A 23,423-nucleotide genomic window follows, 5' to 3' on the forward strand; every position below is an offset into this window, starting at 1 on the left:
TGAATCACTATTTACTTTGACAATTCTCATCTTTAGAGCGATACAGTACAGATCAGAGATTAAAAATATGGCACATAGTGACTACTAAGAGTACAATCAATAAAAAGGGTACAGAAATAAAACTGGTAATAAGGAATATGCATACATCAAGACCAGAAGGTCTCCAACCCAATAAAGTCACATCAAAGATGACTTAGCAGCAGAAAGCTTGGGGTCTGATAACAGGAGAATGGGAACAAGGTTTCAATATGTCACACGAGCTGCTCCTTTTCTCTCAACAGGAAGGCAGAAATAAAGATACCTAGAATGAGAAAACAAAGATGATGGGCAGTAGCCTTGCCTAAGAATTAGGGAGGATGCAGAATGCAAAACTGAGGCCATAATCATGCCATTGTGACTGCTCGATTCCCAGAGGATGTAAAGAGCTTGTCCAAATTACGGTTTGTCGTAAGCAAACCTAAGAGACATACCAAGGATTCAATAGCTAGTATCCCTTGTCCTTTATGTCACACACACAGAGTCCTGAGCAAACCTTTTGGTGCTTGTGGGTATGAGTGAATGAATGAGTGAAATCATGAGTGCAAGTGACTGAAATCAGTTTTAAAACAAGTATGATCATCCTCTTCCATGGAGCCTTGAACTGAGCTGTGTAACACTGATTCTTACACATCTAAGGCTGCCATTTATTAATGACTTATGCCATAAGAATTTTCATGATACTAACAGCAAAAAAGCATTCCAGTACACCTACGAGGCTTCAAGGGATATGTCCTTGTGGGCAAGACTTTCACCTGCAGTGAAGGCAACAGTATGAGATGGTCTAGGAGCTCTGGAGCTTTTCCTTCTTCCCTTTGCCATTTTTGGGAAGCATATTCCTTTCCCCTCACAAAAGCTCTGCCTTCTCCTGCCTCATTCCTAGGGACCCACAGATAAGGCAGCTCTGCTCTGTTTCAACACTTTTCCAGGGAAAAACAGCCCACTTCTCGGCCCTCTGCCTCTCCCCAGCTGGGACAGAGAAGACATGTAGCAGTATTGCCCTAGTGAGAAAGAAAATCTCACAGAGGCACAGGCACAACTGGCAGAGGCAAAGCAGAGCACAGCCCATCTGGATTACAGAGGACAATGCAAAATGTGTGCTGGTTTATAGTACTGTAGTACCTTAGTACTCAATCACTTTGACCCCAGAGGCAACATATGTATTTAGAAGGGCAATTCTATCATACCGTTGAAAAATTAGTCATCACTGCTATCATTGCTAGGTGATTAAAAGGAATGCGTCTGTCTGGGCTATGCTCAAGATGAGCATACTCATCTCCTGGGAGTCAGTGGTCCATTCACTCCTCCAGGAGCAGTAAATTGGGTGTTGAGTAATCTGTCCTTTGAAATGTGTAAAGAAGCTGTTAAGAGAGCACAAAATATGTTTAGCCAGCAGTACCAGCTGGATGTGAGGCCATCCAGGATACTCTGTTCGGCTGACAGCTGTTACCAGAACCACATGAGGGTTAGTCTGTAACTCTCTCATGTTTCATTCTTCTTGTCATCGTTCCCTTTGTTTCGCTCTGTAGGAGGGGAGGAAAAAGATACAGGGACGATGCAGACACTGGTGGATAGAGAGCTAGGCAGGATTTGTGTGATGGCAGGCATTTGATATGATGTGCACACCACATTAGACATGCTATTGTGGAAGAGTGGAAGGAAGTTCTTGTTATGTCATAAACTGTGTCCTTGCACAAAAAAAGCAAATGGCTTTCTGGTCATTCCATCTGCCAGTCCTTTTCCTCGCTGAGGAAAGCTATTCTTTCTTTCCCCTACCCCACCCCCCACCCCCACCCCACACCCCTACCCCACACCCCTTCTTTTGCTTTCTGTTGTGGGGATGGTACAAGGGTGCACCTGACACTCCATGAGGAAGGGAGCGGAGTGGAAAGTGTGAAAATTGATCCGAGTGTGTCCAGTGCTTGCTGCAACAGGGGAAAGCCCCGGTGGTGAGTGGTGAGTGGAGGTGGGGGTTGGAAAGCAGAGCATGCCAACACAAGGCAATGAAGGCTGGACCATCCTCGAGGAGAAGCATTACCAGGTGCCCCATCAGTACTGAGAGGAGTACACTAGCATCCAGATTTCTTCCGTAGTAGGTGGTTATAGGAGAGTGAAAGACCTTTGGTGCTGGAGAGCTAGTACTTCTTTTAAACATTCAGATCTTAACATCACTCTCGAAGTCAACATTTTACAGGGCTAACAATAAACATGCTTTTCAAAACCCCAAATGTGCTCTTAAACATAGAGCAGTAACCTGAAAAGCCTGCTGTTTTGCTGTCAGCAAAAATCAATGCTGACCTTCAAAGGAGCAAGTAGCAGCCTTGTTGATCCTTGATGATCTAAGGCAAGCCAAGCCTTCTGGAGAGAGATGCGAGCCTTTGCCGGACCCAGTAACACAGACGGTCTGTAAAGAAGGTTTTGGACTCACACGTCTCCGGAGCAGAAGGTCAGACATGAACCAAAAACACAGCACTGTCGTTTCCCCCGAGGTTGCCTCTCCGTCACCCGCCTGCCCGAGGGCCGCCGGGGCGGGCGCGCTGCCCCGGGGGGCGCTTCGCCAGGGACCGGAGGGGACTGCGCTCTGCCCCGCCGCCCGCCGCGGCCTGCCCGCTCCCGCCGCCCGCTGCCCCGCCGCGGCCTGCCCCGGGAGGGGGGCGGCGCCGGGCGCTCCCCGGGCCCCGCTCTGCCGCCGCAGGCGCTGCTGCGGTGAACGGCTGGTGCACGATCCCGCGGCGCCGGTTTCCAGCGCGCTCCCCTCCCGGGAAGGCAGCGGGGGGGCCGGCCCGGCTTTCTCGCCCCGCCGCATCGCCCCGGCGCCCCTTCCCGTGCCGGCGCTGCCACTCGTCCCCCGCCCGCCGTCGCCGTCGCCTCCCGGAGGCCGACCTGCCGCCGGCTGTAACAGGGGCTCCCAGCCCCGCCGCCCCGCAGCCCCCCTCCCCTTCCCCTCTCCCGCCCGCCCCCGGGCCCTCCTCCCGTCACTGATTCGGCGCCGGAGCCCCGGGTGCCGGAGCCCCCTCCCCAGCACCGGCACCCGCCGCCGCCGCGGCTCCCGAGCTGTCAGTGCGCAGGCAGCGCCGCGGCCCCGCGAACGGCCCCGCGCCGCCAACGGCCGCCAACCGCCGCCAACGGCCGCCAGCCGCCGCCGCGGAGCCGCCACCGCGGGGCGGCCGCAGGTACCGTGCCGGGGGAGCCGCTGCCGGCGGGGCCGGGCTGCACCTGAAGGGCCGGGGGCCAGCACTGGGATTCCTCGGCCGGACGGGGCGATGGGAGGGGGAGCCGAGGGTGGGCCCGGCCCCAGCGGCGGCTGGAGCGGGGGGCCGTCGGTACGGAGCGGTGCCCGGGCGGCGGCTGAGGGGCCGTCGGGGCTCTGGCGGCGGCGGCCGCGGATCCTGGGAGGGCGGGCGCTCGGGCACGCCGCGGTGTCCGAGCCCCCGGCCCTCGGGACGGCGGGCAGGGCGCCGACGGCCGCCCGGGCGGGCTGCGCTCCCCCTCCGTTCCCCGCGAGAGGCCGGACAGCAGCGAGGAATGGCCGAGCGACCCTCCCTCGCCTCTTTTGCTTCCAGTATTGAATGGCTGGAGTCGATGTGAGAAAGGGCACGGTATGACATTCTGGCCCGCTTCACGTGGAGCCGAGGTCAGAGAGCCTCCCAGGGCTGGCCGGGAGAAAGGGCGTCCTGGAAAATTCCCGCAGGGGCAGTTTTTCAGGTGGGAAATGGCATTAACCTCGCATGGATCTCTACTTCAGTTTGCTGGGGGAACTGCGTCCCAAGGGCTCTCCCAAGAGCAACGTGTGCAATTGATTCTGTAATGTACAATTTTATGTCAGATGATCTAGTTTAATCCTTCTTTGTGTACTTAGCAACCCCACAGTCATCTCAACCCGCTCCCTAAAATCTCCCAGGGAAGTGGGTCAGCGTCTCTCAATGATGTTTCTTGCAGACACTCGGTGAGTTCCTGCGCTGCCGGCTGACTAGAAGGCAGCATTGTGACCCTTCAGTTTATGCACATACTGAATGAGCCATGCTTCAATTATTCATTCTGATGCTATTGCAACCTTCTGCAGTTTCTCTTCTCCAGGGACATGATGTGTAACAAGACTTTGAAATACTTTGTCAATGAGGCTGCAACCCTGTCTAGGCATATGGCAACTGTTCGCTTTTCTAGCCATTCTTAAGGGTTAATTTATAGCAGTAAAAGATATGTCAAGGAAGAAAGAGGATTCCCAGTACGGCAGCATTACCCTCTACATTCCTTCTCCTTCCCTCTAAAAAGTCATAATTTAGAGTACTGAACAGTTAGCGGACTAGGCTCTACAAACATGTTTCGTATTTTCCATTTGGAAGAAGCAACACTTTCAAAGTATGTTTGGTCTCTGTAATGGATAACCTATGGCTTCCACATGGAATTGATTTAAATTTGAAAATTTGTCAGTGTCATAGACGTTTGCTGTTTTGTAGATGAATAAACAGATGCAGAAATGAAATACATTGGAACCAGAGATTTGGCAGCAAAACTTGGAATCCCATTTGTTGTTATTTATGTTTTACTAGTGTGATCATCTGTCCATTGTGCTGTGCTCTCCAGAGAGTGCTCATTGACAACCATTCATATTTTCCAAATACAGGAGGCTGGGTGGACCCACAACGGCAGCAGATATACTTGCGGAAATACAGGGTAACTGTACTGTGACCTATTGTCAAGTAGGTGTATGATAGCTTTTATATTCTTCATTTTGATAATAGACATATTTCCAAACAGCAGCAAGGCTGACTGTTGATCACCATTCTTAGAACACTCGCTTTTGTATCAAATAGTAATCCAGATGAACACAGGCACACAGAGAAACACTGTATGTCTAAGGTGTAAAGAGCCAAGATAGTTTTAACCTTCTGTGCACAGCACCCGATGACATGAAGACCAAAAGTAAAAGAGGACAGTGCTAGTGGAAAGTGCACATGAAGTGAGCCTGCAAGTGATCACTGTCATTCCACTACAATTTCCACATTCTTATGGTTAGTTATAGTCAGAGAGCATTGAAATGAAATAATCTGATAGTGACAGTAGATTTCCATGGTGGAGAGTACCTCTGAGGATATAATATTTTCAGCTGAGAAGCGTCTCCCCCCAAGAGATACTCATCTTTACATTGACTCTAAGGCAAGAGAATAGAGCAAAAAATAGAGCTTAAAATTGCTAGAGTCTTAAAAATGCTGAAGTCTAGGGCTTTTTTTACCAGCACCTGAGGTCAGATGTTAGGATTTGGTAGAGTTTACTCCTGAACTCTTCCATTCACCCATCCTTTTAAATGCCCCAAATATGGAGTGTATGTTCCTCTCCAAGGTGCACAATTTAAGGAAAATTATGTTCCACTTGCCTTAGAATTACAGCTTACTGACTGTCTGTGGGGATAAGGATCTTTGTGCCATCTTGGAAGACACATTAAGGCTTGGCAATTTGATCATTCATCATACGATATTTGAAAGACTGGCTCCGATTTTCATCCAGCAGAGATTAAAAGCTTTGGCTTTTCTTGATTGACACCCAGAAATTTAGTGTAGGTCAAATTACCCAGCAGACCCAAGCTGAAGTAAAGTCAGGACTTTGTTTTTCCTTTCAGCTTTCCTTTCCCTTTCCCTTTGCCCCTGTTCCAGGAAAGGAAATTTGCCTGATGCTCAAATGAGGTAAGACAGTAATACACAATTGCTGTGCTGCTGGCTCTCTTGTCAATCCCTTGTCTCCCCGAGTGCTTTCTTTTCCCGCAAGGTCTCTCTCTAGTTGCATCCTTCCTCCAGACATGTTAGAGTACAAAGGAGGAATTCCCGCTGCATCTGATCAAAGGTCTGAGGTTTCCAGCAGAGGTAACATAGCCAGAATCAGGGGATGATCACAGAGCAAGCAATAATTGGCTACTCCAGAGGCTGACAAATGATTACAAGGGCTCCATTGGGAAACAGTACAAATTCATAAAGTCCTATTTCTCCCTCTTCACCCCCCAGCTGGTCAATTCACCCCATGCATGTTTTCTGCTGTGCCAGCGCCTCAGCCACAGTGCCAGGAAAACTGTCCCTATTGGCTTAAGGAATCTGGGGAGACTGGTACTGGAATGAGAGCCAGTGCCAGATGACAGAGTCAAGCCACTGTTGTCAGTATTCCTGTGTACACAAAGGCTTACTGTCTGCTGTGTGCCTGCTTGTGACCACCACGGCTGGTGCCTGATCTCCAAGGAAAGGAACCTGTAGTCCTTTGGTCAAGGGCAGATGCAAAGAAAATATTTGGTCCGTTGAAATCAACTAGCTGCGTTGTTGCATCTCTTCCAGCATGTGTTGTGGTGTAACTACAGTGAATGTGATAAATTATGACATTTCTAATATATCCCTAAGTCTATGAAGAGAGCTGGGCACATTTTTCCTATTCATTGTTTCAGTATTCCAGCAGGTTCTATCAGAATTGGCTTTTGTTCATTTTACATATTAAAAGATATTTGTGGCATAAGAGTGAGAGATTTGGATTTTTGTAAGTAAAAGTTGAGATTCCTGATCGTGGCTGCACGTTAATTTAAATATTTGCTTTGGTGAAGCACAGGGCATAGCAGGTGAAGAAGGCTATAACTGGGTAAGCATGATTTTCTGAACGGTAGGTTCTTTAATCATGCCTCATAATCTGTGTGCTTTTAGCCTGTGCCAGTCCTTCAGAGAGGCCACAAGCTGCTTAAAACTGATATGATAGCTGTGTCAGTGTGTCCTGGATCTGCTTTTGTTCAGTGTTTTCTTAGATGACCTGGATGGTAATATAAAGAGTGGGTGTATCACATTTGTCAGGGACATAAAACTGTGAAGCTTGAAATATGCTGGAGGAGAATATTAGAATTCAAAAATATTCCAACAAATTGGAAGAACTGCTAGGGAAAGAACTGGATGAAATGCAGTAGGGATAAATGTAAGGTACTACAATAAGGTAGGAATAATCAACTGCATAAGCATAAGATAAAAGTAAATGACTAGATTGCTACTCTGCAGAAAAGAATCTGAGTGTTATGATAGATCACAAGCTGAACATGAGTCAATGTCATGCTGTTGCAAATGAAGACAAACATCTTGCTCAGATATATAAAAGACACATAGCCTGGAAGACATATGAAACAATCCTCCTGCTCTGTTCAGTATTGCTAAAGCCTCAGCTTGCAGGCTATACAAAATTTTGTTATTACACTTTGAGACAGGTGCGATTCAATCAGAAAGAGTCTAGAGAAGGGCAGCAGGACTCATCACAGGACAGAAAAATTTGACCTGCAAGACAGTTTAAAATAACTGAAATTATTTAGCCTGAAGACCAGAAAGCTGGCAGGGGAATATTATCTTCAGATACAAAATAGAGGAGGGAATGATCTTTTCTTTGGACTCATGGTGGATGCAGCAGAAAGCAACAAGTAGCAGAAAGAAAGATTATTTTAGACTGCAGGAATAATTTTCTAGGACCTAGGATAATAAAAACTGTTGGATATTTGGTCTCAGGGTGTTGTGAAGAGACTCCATTTTAAGAACAAATTAGTTATCTGTGAAGAATGAAATTAAGCTAGTGTCTGTGAAGAATGAAATTAGGCTAGTGATCCTATCATGGAAAAGCACCTTGGACAATCTGACATCTTAAGTTCTCTTCTGGACCATTCTTCTATCATTTTATGAAGGCAGCGTGCTCATTTCATGCAAATGAAATAAAAGCTGCCTGCTGACCCTGTTCTGATGTTTGTCTGATATCCAAGGATAGCACAGCCCTAAGAACACTGCAGCTCTTTCTGAAAAGAGCCTGAAAGAAAAATAAGAACTTACCAGAAGACAGTTAAAAGAGGTCTCTCTTTTTGGAGAAGACATAGGGAATGGGACATTCTGAATTCCCTGGATTAGATGCTTGACTGAGACTATGAATGCTGTAAACAATGATATGGAAGAAAAATGGATGAGGATCAGCAGTAACCAAAATGGTCTGAACTGAAAATACAAACTCTTCTAGTATTTTACTCCTTGAATGAAAGGCCATAGTCCAAAAATGCTTTTTTAGAGATAAAATGAAGTAAAATACTGGATTTCGGAATACAAATAAAATACAGTTCTACAACTGATCTTTTAAGGCATTTCTCCAGGAAAAGAAAATCTAGGTCCTGTAGTATTCACGGTTTGATGTATACTGCTTAATGTAAATGGAACAGACAGTCCCCTGTGCATGGTAAAAAAACCCCTAGATCTCTTTGAGGAGATAGGTAGAAAGAAATAAGAGAGCAATGATCGTCTCTTTTGGATGCTGCAGTGGAGTGATGCACATAAGATCCTGAATAGAACATGTTTTGAGCCCAGCCAAAGAATTTTTTAATCCTCTAAAGGGAGAAAGATTTTCCTCTCCCCCCAGGCTATAGACCTTTCCGCTCAGACAAAAAGAAAAGCTCTTAGAGAAGTTAAAGACTGGGAGGAGTAGTGTTTTTTATACTAACCAGGCAATAGGGAATTTTTTCTATGAAAACAGGTACTCTCTGGGACTGAAAAGCTGCAAAGCAACTGCTGGAAAAAAATCTGTGTTGAATCAACAAGACAAGGAGAAAATGAAGAATTAGACTGCACTTTTTAGAAGGCTGTTTTCATGCAGCTGTTGTTCAGTGAACTGTAACATATTAGCATTATAATCTGGTGTCATTTAAACACTCTTACACTAGAATGATCCATAAATTGATGGAAATCCTCATATTTTGATTTACTCTGGGACGTGAGCACAAACTGACACTATATAAGCTCTGATTGATTTTCCTGCTGTTCCCTTCTTCTACTGCTGCTTGGATACTTTGGGAAAAATTATGATTTGCTTAGAAAGCCAGTCACTTGATGCTCCAGGTATTTCAAAGTAAATTCATATCCTTTCCACCCAAGGACTGACCAGTGCTTCACATTAGCTTGTATTACTTTGCCTGAGTTTATTTCATTGCTTCTTCTTCCATCCTTCCCTTTGCTTTCTTTGCATCTCATATGAGTATATGAAACCCAGTCATTATTTGAGAGACAGAAAGAGTATCCAAAAGAAGGCTTTCTGTGACCCAGTGCTAAAGGAGGTTCAGCTTTGGAACAAGGTGGTTCTGGAAGGAGATAAAGCAAAGGATAGCTGCTGTAAAAAAATCTCCTTTTTACTGGTGGGAGGAGGCAACAAGGTGGAGGGGTTGTTCTCTAGGAAGCTTGGGAGGAAATCTGAGAGGCTGGGCAGAAAACTATTGAACATGCTGGAGGGGGTTCCGCAGATGGTAATCTGTTGGAAGCTGTTGATAATTGTCTTGAGAAGGAAAGGTGTTAGACAGAAGTAGCTAGAAGGAAGGTAGGGGACTGAAAGAATTTGAGTAGAGGGAACATATTGAATGTGTACATTTGGGTTTAGGGGTGCATGGCTGAAATTTCTCAGTGCAATTGTGAGGAAATTGTGTGGGCTATTGCAAATGATACTTCTGTCAGTATGATCTGCATATTTAATGCAATGTAACAATATCCTGCTTTAAATAAAGCATCTGCATAACAGTGTTCAGAGCAGCCATATCCTGCATGCTATTTTTTTTTCTTTTTTAATTTGTCCAGTTAGGGTCTAAAAGTTACGTAAAAGCTGCCAGTGGATTGCTGCAATCGTTGTTTTAGTATTTTAGCAAAATTCTTTTCCTATAAGCAAAAATCAGAGGCAGCAGCTTCAAGCTGTCAAAGGCAATTTTGCCTAGGAGGAATCTGGCTGGTCACGCAGATGAGTGTGGAATCTGTGAACACTTGACAGGCTCTAAGCACATTCTCACTGTGAATGAGGAACTGATGAGTAAACAGCAGTGTCCAGCAGCGCTTTTTAATGGTAATGCCAAAGCCTTTTACCAACAGCTTCCCAGTGCAGATGGAGTTTTACAGAATAAGTCACACAAGCAATTCTGCTGTCATCATGAGGTGATTGCTGTTTTTTAAATACTGGAAACAATATAAAACCAGAAAGCAGGTATGGGAAGACTTTGAAAAACAATGTGTGTATTGAGGAAAGTGTTCAGCAAATGTTTCTGTCTGTCCCTCCAGCCAGGGCAGTAGACTCTGCCTTGCGGGCAGCAGCACCTCTGTGTCAGATTGTCACAGAAAAATCAAAGTTAAAAGGCACAATTGTAAAAACTTTACTTGTATGGGTTTTAAGGGTGGGCCTTCATAGCTCCCTGTTGAAGAAGATGACAAGTTGATTAAATGCATGGCCCAAAATATACTCAGAGTTTAAAAAGTGGAAGCAGAAACTGACATTTTCGTGAAGATAACAGCTATCAATTCACAGCTTTGGGATGTCTTGTTTGCACCAGCTATAGCATTCTGAGAAATAGTTGGAAGGGCCCAGGTTCCAGCTGCCTATAGGGATTCTTCAGAGAGGTCTCATTACAAGGGATTTGGCAGAAAAGACCACTGGAAATGGGGAACTGCACATTGCTGATTGTGAAGGGTCAGTATTAACGAACATGACAATGACTGACTTTGCTAATTTACTTTGCTACTTTTAGCTGTGTATCTGTAGACATGAAAGAATGCTACTGGGCCAAGAATTTGATAAACCTGATGCATTAAAAGCAATTGATACTGAAGAGCACCATGTGTATTGCAGAATGTCATTGTTAATCAAGAACTGCTGTACCACCCAAGGGAAGACTGGGTCTCAAGAGACTGTCTAGTGACAAAAGTGGGGAGTAGTCACATGCAATTATTATTTTTTAAATTTTTGTTTCTTGAGCTGTCTACCAATGCACTGGGTGTGAAAGCAACAGGATTGTCACGTCAGACAATTAAAGAACAGGACTGGAAAAAAGACTCATTAGCATATGTGGACTTTGACTGGCACCTCCCTTTCCCCAAACAGAGTTTGTCAGAGCAGAGTTTTCATTCTGGAATAATACTGGCCTCTGTTTTGGTGCTGAGTGCATGGTGCTTGTTTCTTCTCAGTTCTCCAGCTCCAGGCCTGTGTCCTGACCCAGCAGGAGGAGGAGCAGAAAGGAAGATGCCAGAGCAGAGATGGAAGAAACATGGTTCTTAATGCTTGTATCACCTTCATCACTAAAGTAGAGCTCAGTGAATTTCCAGATTGAGATGTTGCAGCATGTTGGAAGTAAAGAGCAGCACTGCAGTGCAATTCACAGTGTTCTCTGAGTATCTTCACAGTAATGAAACAGCAGGATGTGAAAAGAAATGAATGATGTTTTGGCTGAGTGGGATGGCAGATGTTAAAAGACAGCATGCTTTCCTGCCTTACCTGTCAAGACAAGAAAAAAACTACCAAGGAAAGCAACATTCCTGAAGACAAATGCCCTGGTACAGACAGAGTTTTTTCAGATGGATTTGCAGTCTGCTGTCAGAAAATACCAGTCAATAGCATGTGACATTTTCTCAAAGTTGTATAGTGCAGTCTTTGATGGATAAAAAGAGCAAAGCAATTATGCTTCCATTCATGAAACAGTGTTACAAGTTGATGTATCCAGCAAAGGGAACTGAATCTTATCCTTCCTGAAAATTTCAGTTAACTGCAGGTAATCAAGAGGGGGACCAGAGTTACCCAACTTGTGGACATCTTTGGTTGTATCGCTAAATCAATGCTCAGCAGTCAGTGAGCTCAGACATGACTAGGAAACAAAAATGCTTTTGTCGTTGCATGTTATCCCAGCTGGCACTCAGCTCTCCATTAATTACCCTTTGGGGGCAACTACTGGACTCCGCAGGCTCATCTAAACTTGTGATTTAATGATCAACAAGCAAGAACCAGCATATTCCCTCTAGTTTTTACCCAGGTGGGTGATGTTGCAGGTCTTAGAGCAATGACTGGAGGGCAGCATTCCAGTGAGTGGGGGAACAGGTTGGAAGCAACAACTGCAGGCACAGAATTCCAGGAAAAATGAGAATTATGTGCCCACTCAAGTGAGAGAGAAAGAGAAGGTGTGGCTGTGCAGCTAGAGAAGAAAAGAGACAAGAAAAATCTAAAACTTTTTCTATTTTTTGTTAGGACCTTACATAGCAGTTGAAGTTAGATACTGGCTGATGCACAGTGCAGGAGCACAGACTCACAGGAAGGAAACTGAGGACATAAAACCATTATAGATACAACAATAAATAAACATTGAGAGTACACCACAGGTTCCAATATCTCTTATACTGTCTTCACAATCTCATGTACAACAGTCTTCAACAGGAAGGTGTAACACAAAAGTTGTAATTCCTGTAATGTATAGAGTTAAAATAACTTTCCTATTTAGTGCAGCTTTATAGGTGTCAGGTTCCACGGGTTCCTATTAGTTCCTGGACAAATAAACCTACTATTAACAATTGTTTTCATTCCTAATGAGAGAACAAGAGGAGAACATCAAAGGATCATTGTGAGATTTTCCCCAACTGTTGAGCTGTACCTGACAGGTCTGCTGGACAGCTGGGCATGTGAATGAAAGTAGCAGTATGGAACAGGAAGGAAGGCCAGTACGGCCTGTGTTTAGCTGGAACACTTACTCTCATCCCGACGAAATTTCCTTTAATGTCTGTAAGTATTTGTTACAACTAAGGATTGAAAGAAAATTGACAAATAGGGCATCAACTCTGAGACCAGCATAGGAACTTCCTCTTCTGGTCTGCATGGTTGGAGGATGAAAATTTTCGTTCAGCTGCATTGAAGGAAACTGCTGCTTAGCTGCATAGAGGAAAGTGTGGTTTAAAAAAATCAATGGTTACCTGCACTGTAGATACCTACCTATAGTAAATACTGTAAATACCTATGTATAGTCTCTGAACTGTTGGTGGACTTTCATTTGTTAACAGAAGGAGTGGGCAGTATCCCAAGAACTAAACTTTCCTTCACTGGAAGGAAGTGGGGTAGAAAAACTGGGCCATGGTATGTAACAGTAAAATTGAAAGAATAAAGGGGTTAGAATCTGAGTTGGTTCTAGAGTACTGGTTCTAGTGTCATTCCGCCCACCTAGTGATTCCACTTTGTCATTCAAAGCTTTTTTTACCCTAATGATTATAATGCAGAGATATTTTTAAAAATAAAAAAGCCCCTAAGGATGTGAACTACACCACCACTTCAGGAAAACCTAAGAACAAGCTTGTGTTCAGTGGGGCTGTCTAAACAGCCTTTTCATTCTTTATCAACCCTTTACAGTCCCCATGCTTCATAGTTCTTGGGAAAACCATTCTTCTTTTTCCTGCCCAAACTCCTACTAAAAGAGAAAAATTACAAGAGTAGTCTGTGATGCTGAGCCCATCTGTGTCTTCCTTAGGTTCCCAGTTTTTCTCCCTAACCCAGAAATGTATTCTGCAAACACTTCTAAACTTTCTCCCTCATTGCCTCTTAGGAGAGTCTCTCATGATCTGTATAGCCATTACCTTCCTCTTCAGATTCTCCTTTAGCACTGCTGTCGTAGTAACTGGATCTTGCTTGTTGACTCCAGCTGCTCAAAGGATGAAATGGAACCATCTTATTTGCTGATGCTTTCATTTTAACACCTTTAATCCTGCAGTGTTTTGTTTTTTTCCCATACTTATCATAGTAAAAGTCAGAAATCTTATGCTACATTTGCTTGTTATTACCTATATGCCCTATCCTATGTCTTCTAGACTGTAAGCATCTTTTAAAAGCTCTTCTACAGAGTACAGCAACGTGCAATTCAGCAGACTACCATGGTTTAAATATCTTAAGCCAGGTGAGGAGTTTAAAATAAAATAATCTCTGTAACTAAGTCTTGTTCATTTTTAAATAATAATTTCCCATTTTTCCTTGAAATAGCCTGAATTGTGTTGCTTGTGCTCAGCATTCTTCCTCATAAGTGTCAGTCACTCCAGTAGGTCTGTTGCTGGGGCAGTCCGTCTGGCATTGTCCCTGTGCTTCATATGGTTTTACCTCCACAGGCAAAGTGAAAAAAAACCCCAGTCCTCCCACCACATGGCTTCCAGCCCAGCCACCTGGAACAATGAAATTGCCCTCTACTCCATTTTCGGAGGTCTTTGTCCCTTTTGGTCTCTTTAGAGCTAGCTTTGGCACTGGCCAGCCTGCCTTTTGGGGCCTTCCTCTCTCTCTCTCTTAACTGAGATCTTTATGGCATGTGCTGCCAAAGTGTCAGTTACTTGCTTTTACCTATAAAAATACCTCCTGGTATTCCAGGCCAGGCTGTCTCTGTTAATCCTTTATGCCAGTGTGATCTGCCTTCTGGTGCAGCAATCCGGTTCCTCCTGGGGAGTCGGGATGCTTCAACAAAGCCTTGTTCCACAGGCTCAGCATCTTTTTGCGTGCACCAGAAGAAAGAAATGCACACATAAACCAGGCTAAAAAGGAAATTAGGTTTGGGGGTGGGAAAAGAGATGGTTTAACTCTGGCATTACTGTAACTCTTAACAGGATCCATGCAAAAATTCTTACTGTTGAAATGGTCTTAGTGTTTTATGTCTAAAGGTAGCAGTGTTTAATAAACACTGTACAGCAGCAGACTTCAGGCTTTCTCAGGCCGTGGCTTCCAGTCTTCTCTGGCCTACGCTTTCCCAGAAACCATTCATCACTGAACTCATTCCCAGCATTGGCCAGTTTTTTTCACTACTTACTGCTGGTGTGATTTCAGTGGCAGCTTATCAGCAGTTTGTTTTAACTGCATGCGCAGATCAGCTTCATAGCATTCAACACATTTTATGAACTACAGTTTAGACTTAAATGTTCTCACAATGTTTACTGTTCTTCCACTTCTGATCAGTATTAGAGTAGGTTCCTTGCTTTACAGTTTTTAGTCTTGTTTGCTTGAGGAGTGTGTATGTAGTAAACAGTTGGATTTGTGTAATTTGTTCACTTAGAAAAGGATGTAAAAAGATATTATATTACATTTTAAAGCATTAAGTCTGTTAGAATAACTCCTTGCTCCAACATAGGGTTTATTCAACCATCTTCTCTACTAAAACACCACTTTCTCTGTCTAAATGAATATATTTTAAAATATACACAGTAGCCAAAACAAAAGACACAGTTGTCACCCTGGCACTTCAAATGTGTATAACAAATTTCCTTCAGTGCTGTTATAGGAAGAAAAATCTTAATGTTAGTACTATCATGTTTCCATTTTGATCAGTGAATATAGTTCATCTTGTATATCATAATTTTATCTTAAACAAGAGTTTAGGGCTTCAGTTGAAATATAGCACATTTAATTAATAATCTGAAGGGCAGGCTAACGTCAGAGATTTATGCCAAAATACAGTCTCTTAATTTTCTTTTCCTGAGTATGGCTGGAGCTAAGGCACTTCAAAAGATTTTTTGTCTCTCCACAGATCTTTGAGTACACAGAAGCTGGTTTATTATGTTAAAGGACTCCCTTGACTCAAGGAAACATTTAAAATTAAGTACTTTCTATATTAATGCCATACAGTTCTGTCATTCAAGGTGTGGCTTATAGTTTCCAAAAAGCATCCTGAATGCTAGGTTAATAGTTGGACTCGATCTTAAAGGTCTTTTCCAACCCAAACGATTCTATGATTCTACACTTCAGACAATTTTGTGCCTCTCAGGGTTGTTCCAGAGTTCAAAAAACCACATGCATCAAAAGCAGAGGAAGACTGAAGCCATAAGTGAATCCTTATTTTGTCACACAGTACTTTTTATACAGATTTTGCTTTTGAGGATCTGCTACAATTAATTTCTTCTTGATGTTGGAGAAGTGATGCATTTGCATCATTATCTGATGCTTTTAATCTGTATTGGATGAGTGGAACAGACAGTAAGTGGTAACTGGGAAAAAAATTACCTTGCTAACTATAGTCTGAGACAGCTGTTCATTACACAGGCTTTCACTGATTCAAATAATTGAAACATTTGCAGATGACCTTAAATATTAGAGTGAGAACTAGGAAGAACAGAGCTTTGCTCTTACAGTTTACAGGATTTTAAGAACTTTTACTAATAGTTAATCCAACTGCACTGCTTCACTTTTGCTTCATACCTCATTTTTTCAGTGACCTTCTGAGTTAAACTCCCACGGAAATTAAAGGACTCTTGCCTAAGGTAGGACCAGGGAATCTAGCTCATTAATATTTTGGAATAAAAAGAAAACCCTTGTGAGTTTTACAAGAAGGTCTGGCCTGCAAGTCTAGGAATGGGGTGACCTTTCTATTATTGAAAGTCCTTTTGTAAATCCATGGATTTCAGCAGGAGAGTAAAGCTAATTGTGTTTCCACTGGTGGATTGATTCTGTTCTAGGACAGAAAAATCACCTCCAGCAAGCGTGAAGCTATTAAAGTTTCCTGGGCCATGCAAATGGTGAATTCTGCATCTTTATTTTCAAAAAAGATTTGCCACTTCTGTTCTGTTATGTGAGTCACTACCATTTTAGCCTCGTCAGGTCATTAATTTAATGTCAGTGCCTTTGAGACCTGTTTAGCTCCATCATGTATTATGTGCCTCCTATTCCAAAATTAGTTGCTTGACTTCTTCCCTGAGGGCTGCTGTCTCTGTTGGTACTGCCTAGTGTAAAGGCAGTAGCATACCTTGTTTATCCTTTGGGTCTGCTTAGCTTCATTGCGTACTTCTGTCATGCTAAAACAATAAGGAATGGTAGAGTAGGGGACAAAGGGCCCGTGATGAAGACCTGCTTTTCATCTCCAGCCTGGGTCTTTCACTCAAAACTCTGCAGTCATAGCATGAACTTAAGGCTGATATCACAGTGTCCATGACCAGACTCACATCCCTGGTGCTATCTCTTCCCTGCTATAAGAGAGCTATCCCAGTAAAAGAATTGGGCACCAGAAGCATTTGCTGGGGGAGTAACAGAGCATTTTGGAAGCTTTATCTTTCAGACTTGCTATGCTAATACTCAAGTCCAAGAGTTGTGAGTTGCCTCTGTTTATGGCAGCCTTGTAGCTAACTGAGTCTTCGTAATGATTGGCAAATTATTCTTAGATTGGTTTAGTATGAGAGGCAGTTATTAGATACTTTCTAAATTATTTTAAAAACATAGGGAACCTAAATAGTCCTGAAAGTGGTGAGTGGGAGCTGTCAAGGAAACAGCTTGCTAATAGAAACACAGCATAATTAACTGCCTTATTTAAATAACTTACCCATAAGTTATTGGAAAGAGCTGATAAGTAAGAGACTGCCACAGCAGAGAGAGAGTCTTTGCAACTGTAACTGAGTGATCCAACCTTTAATAAGTGACCTTATTACAAATAAATGAGCTTTGGGATAGAAACAAGGATAGTGGTCATTTGAAGGAACATAAGGTCAGAGTTAACTACAGAGTTTATTAAACTGTTTTGTCATTTTGTGGGGTTTTGGCCAGCAGTGGTGTGTTTGCAGTGTATTCCCTGACTCCTGGATACACTGAGTGAGCTCTGGGGCACAGGCAGTGCTTTAGAACCAGGCTTGTTAGTGTGTCTAAAAGCACAAATGCCAAATCCTTTCCTGTCATTTTGTGCAGCCATGCCACAGTCATCCTGGTTCTCCCTGCAGCCACACTACGGTGATCATTGGAATTACAATGGATGAATATGAATCAGAAACAACTAATAGCCCCTGTAAGTTTGCCTTTAGGGCTTGGTTTTCTAAGCTGGAAGCTGAAATGAACCTGCCATGCTAGATAGAGCACTCTGCATTCTGCGAAAATAATACTGCTGAACCAGAGGCTGAGCTCACAGTGTGACAGTTTGGGATTTAGTTCTTGGTGGGATGTTAGGGCCTATTAGTGTTGTGTAAATGGCAGCAATAGCCAAGTGCTATACAGACATGGGAAGAGAGACTGCCCTGAGGAGCTCACAAACTTAATGGCGAAGCGGGGTAAAATGAAGACAGCATGAAAGCAGATGCATGGCAATTAGCAATGCCTTAATAGTTCCATTGAAAATGCTTTCTTAAATTAATTTGCTGGATGAAAGACAGTCTGTCTGTGAGACCTGCCATTAGCTGGTTAGTTCCATGTAAGTGTCATCACTAGAGTTAGTAGCGACTGAATTTTCAGCTGTGAGAAGGCAGTAGCTATGGGAATCAGTTATAGAACCAGGAATCATGACTTAGGAGGTCTCTAGTCTGACCTCCTGCTGAAGGCAAGGCCAACACTGTATGCTCACCAGGTTGCTCAACAGCTTAATCCGGCCTGGTTCTGAAAACTTCCAAGGATGGAGATTTCACAGTCTCTCTGGGCAAACCGTTCCGTCCTTAATTGCCCTCAGCATAAAATTATTTTTCTTATATCTGGTCTGAACTTTTCCCTTTGGATTTTATGACCATTTTCTCTTATTCTCCCACCACGCACATCAGTGAAGACGCTAGCTCTGTCATCTCAGTAACCTTTTCATGGATACTGGAAGACTGCTACTAGATCCCCCCAAAGCTTTCTTGTCTCCATGCTAAACAGGCCATCAGCCTCTCCTCAGAGGGCAGGTGCTCCAGACCTGATTCATCTTGCTGGAGATCCTGCTGCCCTTTTCTGGAGTCATTCAAATGCCAGCTAAATGGGAATAATCACTGCCTGTGGTTACTGGCTACATTCTGCTGAAGCACCCCAGTGTGCTGTTAGCCTTCATTACTTGCAGGGCACAGCAACAACTCAAGTATAAATTATTGTTATCCAGGACTCCTAGATCCTTTTCAGTAGCACTGCTCCCCAGCCGGTTAGTCGCCAGCCTGTACAAACACACAGGGTCAGTCCATCCCAGGTACAGGAATTTGCATTCATCCTTGCTGAATTTCCTTTCAGCCCATTCCTCCAGCCTGTCTCAGTCCCTCTGAATAGTAGCTGTGCCTCCAAGTGTATTGACAAACCCTCTGTTTTGGTATCATCTGCATCCTAGATGAGAGGGTATTCTGTCTTCTTCTCTAGGTCATTGATAAAAAATATTAAAGAGGACATCTGAAATTAAATATTAAACACTACTAGCCCGTAAGTCTGACAACCCAGCCCGTTTCTCACTCATCTACTAGTCCTCTTATCTAGATTGTAACATCACAACTTGGATACAGGAATGCTCTGGGAGACCCTAACAAAAGCCTTGCTAAAAGATAAGTGACATCCACTGGTCTCTTCTCACAAGAAAGCAATCAGTTTGGTTAGACATGATCTACCCTCAGCTGATCAACGCATGCTAAATGATGTCCTGTCCTTTGCCTAGAAATGTGTTCCAAGAACACTCTATGATTTTCCCAGGGACGAAAGTGAGGAGCTAACTGGCCAGTCAGCCTGTAGTTCCTTGGGTGGTCTCACTTGTCCTTTCTGAAGATGGGCACATTTGTCTTTCTCCAGTCACCAGAGATCTCTTCTGATCTCTGTGACCTTTCAAATATGATACAAAGTGGCCTCAGCATGACACCAGTGAGTTCTCTCACCACCCTTCAGTGCAACCCATGGGGTCTATGGATGTGCTCAGGAGAAGCAGGCTAAGGCAGGGAAAACAGGGGCATGGGGGAAAATATTGAGGTGTTTGTGAGACAAGTAATCTAATGTAAAATTAGGGCATGGATGGATATTTGATTTTGTCTTTGTTAGTGTGTCACTTTCATGTAATTGAGAATCTAGTTCATTCTTGGTTTCATATCTATTAGAGCTGCATTTCAGACTTCAGTTTTATTCTGAAGTGTGAAAGAGCAGGGACTGTAGGTCAAGCTGAATTCCTGTTGGTGAGTGATTCTAGGTATCACATCTTGCCAAAACAGGATCCCATTGCTGCCTCACAGGCTATGTGGATAACATCTGCTTTACTTCTATTACTCGGCCATCCCAGTTGATTCAAATATTTCCCCCTTTATCCTTTCTAATTCAGGATTTGTCTTCACCCCTTCCCCCAACAAGTAGCATGTTTTGCTCCTGTTCTGCTGGTCTGTGAATTCATTGTTTGCAGGCTGGCAAGGCACCAGTTCTGGGGTGACAGATGGAGCAGACTGCAAACCAGGCAGTTGCCTCCCAGCCTGAATGATATTTTAATAAGCACAATGAGGTGACAGAGAGAAAAGCTTCTCACTGGAATGACTGACAGTTTTGTTTTCAGCCTGAAAGCACTAATAGATGATTTTTGGCCTTGGTCCAAAAAAATTACAGAAACTAGAAGGAAAAAATCCTATTATCTCCTAACATCGCTCTTTTCAAGGGTCAAGGAAGTTTTTTCTCTCTGGTCTGTTATCCAGATAGGGAGTTGTTACCCTGCTTTCGGTATTTCAGATCTCTCTCGGGGATTCTATACTTTGGGAGACTCACCTTTTGTTATTTCTTTTTTCCTTCCTTTTTTTCATCTCATTCAATTTCTTCATTGTCATCCTTTCCTTCCCTAACCAGCTACTAAGAAGAACATTAACTCTGTCCCCGCTGAAAGCAGGACAACATTCCCCTTTTTAGTTTCTTTACACTCTTCACAGATTCATGGTGAAGTCTGTCTGAATTACGGGGTCTACCAACTTACTCGGCTTCCAGCTTCCACATCCTGTGAGACAGCTAGTGCAGGGCTAGGTGATGGCATCTGCATGGGCAACTCTAGAGCATATGTCGTCTTCTCCCTGACCCTCAGCTGTATCTCAGTCATATAATACAGGGTCTGTGTAGGGCTTTGTCTCATCCTTGGTCTTATGAATAAAAGCACTACAAAAGCAAGCTCTGGCAAACCCCAGCAAGCTGAGATCCCTCTGCATTGTGAGCAACACAGTGTTTTGCAGACAAGCTGTAGCATAGCAAGGCTTTCAAAGGAGAAGATTCTTGTTCTTCCTGTGAGTACAGGGAGAAAAGGTCCAGCGCTCTCTAGAAAAATATCAAAATGGTGCTGGGATCTGAAGTGAGATATGGTCCCGTACACTGATCAGAGTATGCACTGGGAACTTCTCAATATTTGGACATAGTCCTTCATGTCTGTTTAGCAAGAATCAAGTCTGGGTTTCAACTCATAAACTGGAAGTTAATGGAATTACTGCTAAAATATGCTTCTTCTTCCTTTCAGATACAATGATGACACTGAAGGTTCAGATCCTCTTTGGATTCCTTTGCTGCATGATTTTTCTGCCTACAGATGGCTTCCCAGCAGACACCAGTAGTGAATTTCGCTCTGCTTTCTCTGTGGCCAGAACCAGCAGCATGGAAGGGAGCTCTGAGATGGTCATTACCTTTGACAAAGTATATGTGAACATTGGCAATGACTTTGATCCCAAGACTGGATTGTTCCGCTGTCGGATCCCTGGAGCCTACTACTTCTCCTTCACTGTTGGGAAATACCCAAAGAAAAACTTGTCTGTCATGCTGATGAGAAACAAGAATGAGGTGCAAGTGATTGTGTATGATGAACATCACCGCAAGGAACGGAAAGTAGCCAGCCAGAGTGCCATGCTGCAACTTGACTACGGTGACACAGTTTGGCTGCGTTTACATGGAGATCCCAAATATGCTCTTTACAGCAATGTGGGCCCCTATACAACTTTCAATGGCTACCTAATCTATCCAGACACTTCTGGCTTCTTCCAGAATGCTCTTAGCTCCCAAGAGCTGGGGCCACACCATTACACTATTCAGCAACTTCCCAGAGAGCAAAGTGAAGTTTCACAGCGACACGTGTTATCTGATCAACCCAACAGGGAACAAGATCCTCGCTCTGCATTTTCTGTTGCCCGCTCACAGAGTCTCCTGGGCACAGATGACAAGCAAACCCAGCATGAGCCAATCACATTTGACACCGAATTTGTGAACATTGGAAAAGATTTCAATTCCTCCACTGGCATCTTCTCATGTCGTATACCTGGTGCGTACTATTTCTCCTTCACCATTGGCAAAATGCCCTTTAAGACTATGTCAGTGAAGCTTATGAAGAACCACAATGAGGTGCAGGCCATGATCTATGATGACAACCACTCCAAGAGGCGGGAGATGCAGAGCCAGAGTATCATGCTGCCTCTGCAATATGGGGACACTGTTTGGCTCTACAGCCATCAGCACGATGGCTATGGTGCCTACAGCAACCATGGCAAGTACATCACCTTCACGGGCTTCCTGATCTATTCAGATGCTCAGCCAAAGCGGCTTCCAGGTGCCAGCGAACCCCAAGGGTCAAAATAATTAAATGCAGCTGTGCAAGGAGCATAAGAAAAACCAAGGTGCCGTGGACTTGGGTGTATCTCCTCTTTGAATATTGTTCTCTACTTCGAGCATGCTATCATGTGTCCAGTGCTTTCCTTATGCTGCACGCTTGTGCCCGATCTGCAGGGCCACTTCTGTGTCTGCCATTGATCCATAGAAAGGTCTTTACAGGTTGTATGTGAGTGTCCTGTGTTGGTGTTTGATTTAAGCATAAAGCATGAGGTAGTTTTGGGGCAGGGGTGGGGCAGTGTAGTGAGATACTGAGGATCAGGAAACTGCTGCAGTAATGTTACTGCAGATCTCCAGCATCCAGAAAGCAAAGGATGTGGTGACTTTCCTTGCATATCTGGGGAGGGAATAAATGTAATGAAAATAAATGTAATAAAAATATAAAAGATGTAAAATTTTCTCAGATTGGAATTTGTTGTTACCTGGGAGACCTGTGTGCTTGTCACTGGCTGAGGTACCAGTTCAGGAGAGAAAGAAGCATGGTGATCATATGAGCTCCAGTACATGCTACTGAGCCAGTCTGTCTCTGTACGCTCTTTTTTATCATCCATGTGTGTGAAGTGTTGGTACCTCTTATGTTTTTATTGCAAGTTTCACGACATTTGGTGCTTTTCTCAATCTGACATTGATGAAGAAGCTGTGTTTGGGAACTTCAGCTTTCATTCAATGAAAATAATACATATAGAAACAAACAAAAAAGTAGGCTTCTAGCCTTGTAGTAGAGGATGAGGGCTCAAATCTGTGAATGGACCATCCTCTGAAAGCTCAGAAGCAAGGTAAATAAGAAGAACTACAAATGTATTTTAAATCTCTTAATATTTGGGTGAGGAGCAGGCTCATAATGTATGAGTGTGGGTAGTATCGTGCCATGCAATGGCAGTGTTGACTGCAGGGCATTACATTCTCCAGGAATACTCCTTGGAGCTTGAGTGCAAGGGTATGGCCAACCTGCCATACGCTGTATCAGTAACCCAGTGCAAATGGGTTCAAAGGTACCATTAAGTGATACTTTCAGCATCTGTGTTCCAGTGGTTTCTTACACGCTGTGTTCCGCTGAGCTGTAGTGCTGCTGTAAAGGGACTGATGTGGCTGCAGAGGACACTGATGTGTTCCTCAGGGCAGCTGGGAGTGATGGCGGAATCCACTGAGCACATAGTAGGAAAGCAGAAAGCTGGAGGCTTCATCATGGTGCAACTGGTGCTGTTTCAGTTGAGCTGAATCCTGGTTTGTCTCTCAAAAGATAAACTGCAACAGTGCATCATCTTGAGTGTGCAAGAAATTTTGCAGCTTCACTTGAG

General features: G+C 43.9%; 1 protein-coding gene across 4 annotated transcripts; it reads left to right on the top strand.

Moving 5' to 3' along the window:
* The first annotated feature begins 2,366 nt into the window (after positions 1-2,366).
* C1QTNF4 (C1q and TNF related 4) lies at positions 2,367-22,515 on the top strand. Of its 4 annotated transcripts, none has more exons than XM_056347132.1 (2): positions 2,367-2,482; positions 20,990-22,515. In XM_056347132.1, the coding sequence occupies exon 2, from the start codon at positions 20,995-20,997 to the stop codon at positions 22,093-22,095; it is 1,101 nt and encodes a 366-aa protein (XP_056203107.1). In that variant the 5' UTR covers positions 2,367-2,482; positions 20,990-20,994; the 3' UTR covers positions 22,096-22,515. The 4 variants fall into 4 exon arrangements, with proteins under 4 accessions (XP_056203107.1, XP_056203110.1, XP_056203108.1 ...); XM_056347135.1 differs by lacking the exon at positions 2,367-2,482 and adding an exon at positions 2,986-3,209; XM_056347133.1 differs by lacking the exon at positions 2,367-2,482 and adding an exon at positions 3,300-3,741.
* The last annotated feature ends 908 nt before the right edge of the window (positions 22,516-23,423 follow it).

This window comes from Falco biarmicus, chromosome 7 (genome assembly GCF_023638135.1).
Source record: "Falco biarmicus isolate bFalBia1 chromosome 7, bFalBia1.pri, whole genome shotgun sequence".
Taxonomy (NCBI): domain Eukaryota; kingdom Metazoa; phylum Chordata; class Aves; order Falconiformes; family Falconidae; genus Falco; species Falco biarmicus.

Bases quoted from the DNA above. Each gene is read 5' to 3' on its own strand.
- C1QTNF4 (XM_056347132.1), top strand. From the start codon at position 20,995: ATGATGACACTGAAGGTTCAGATCCTCTTTGGATTCCTTTGCTGCATG.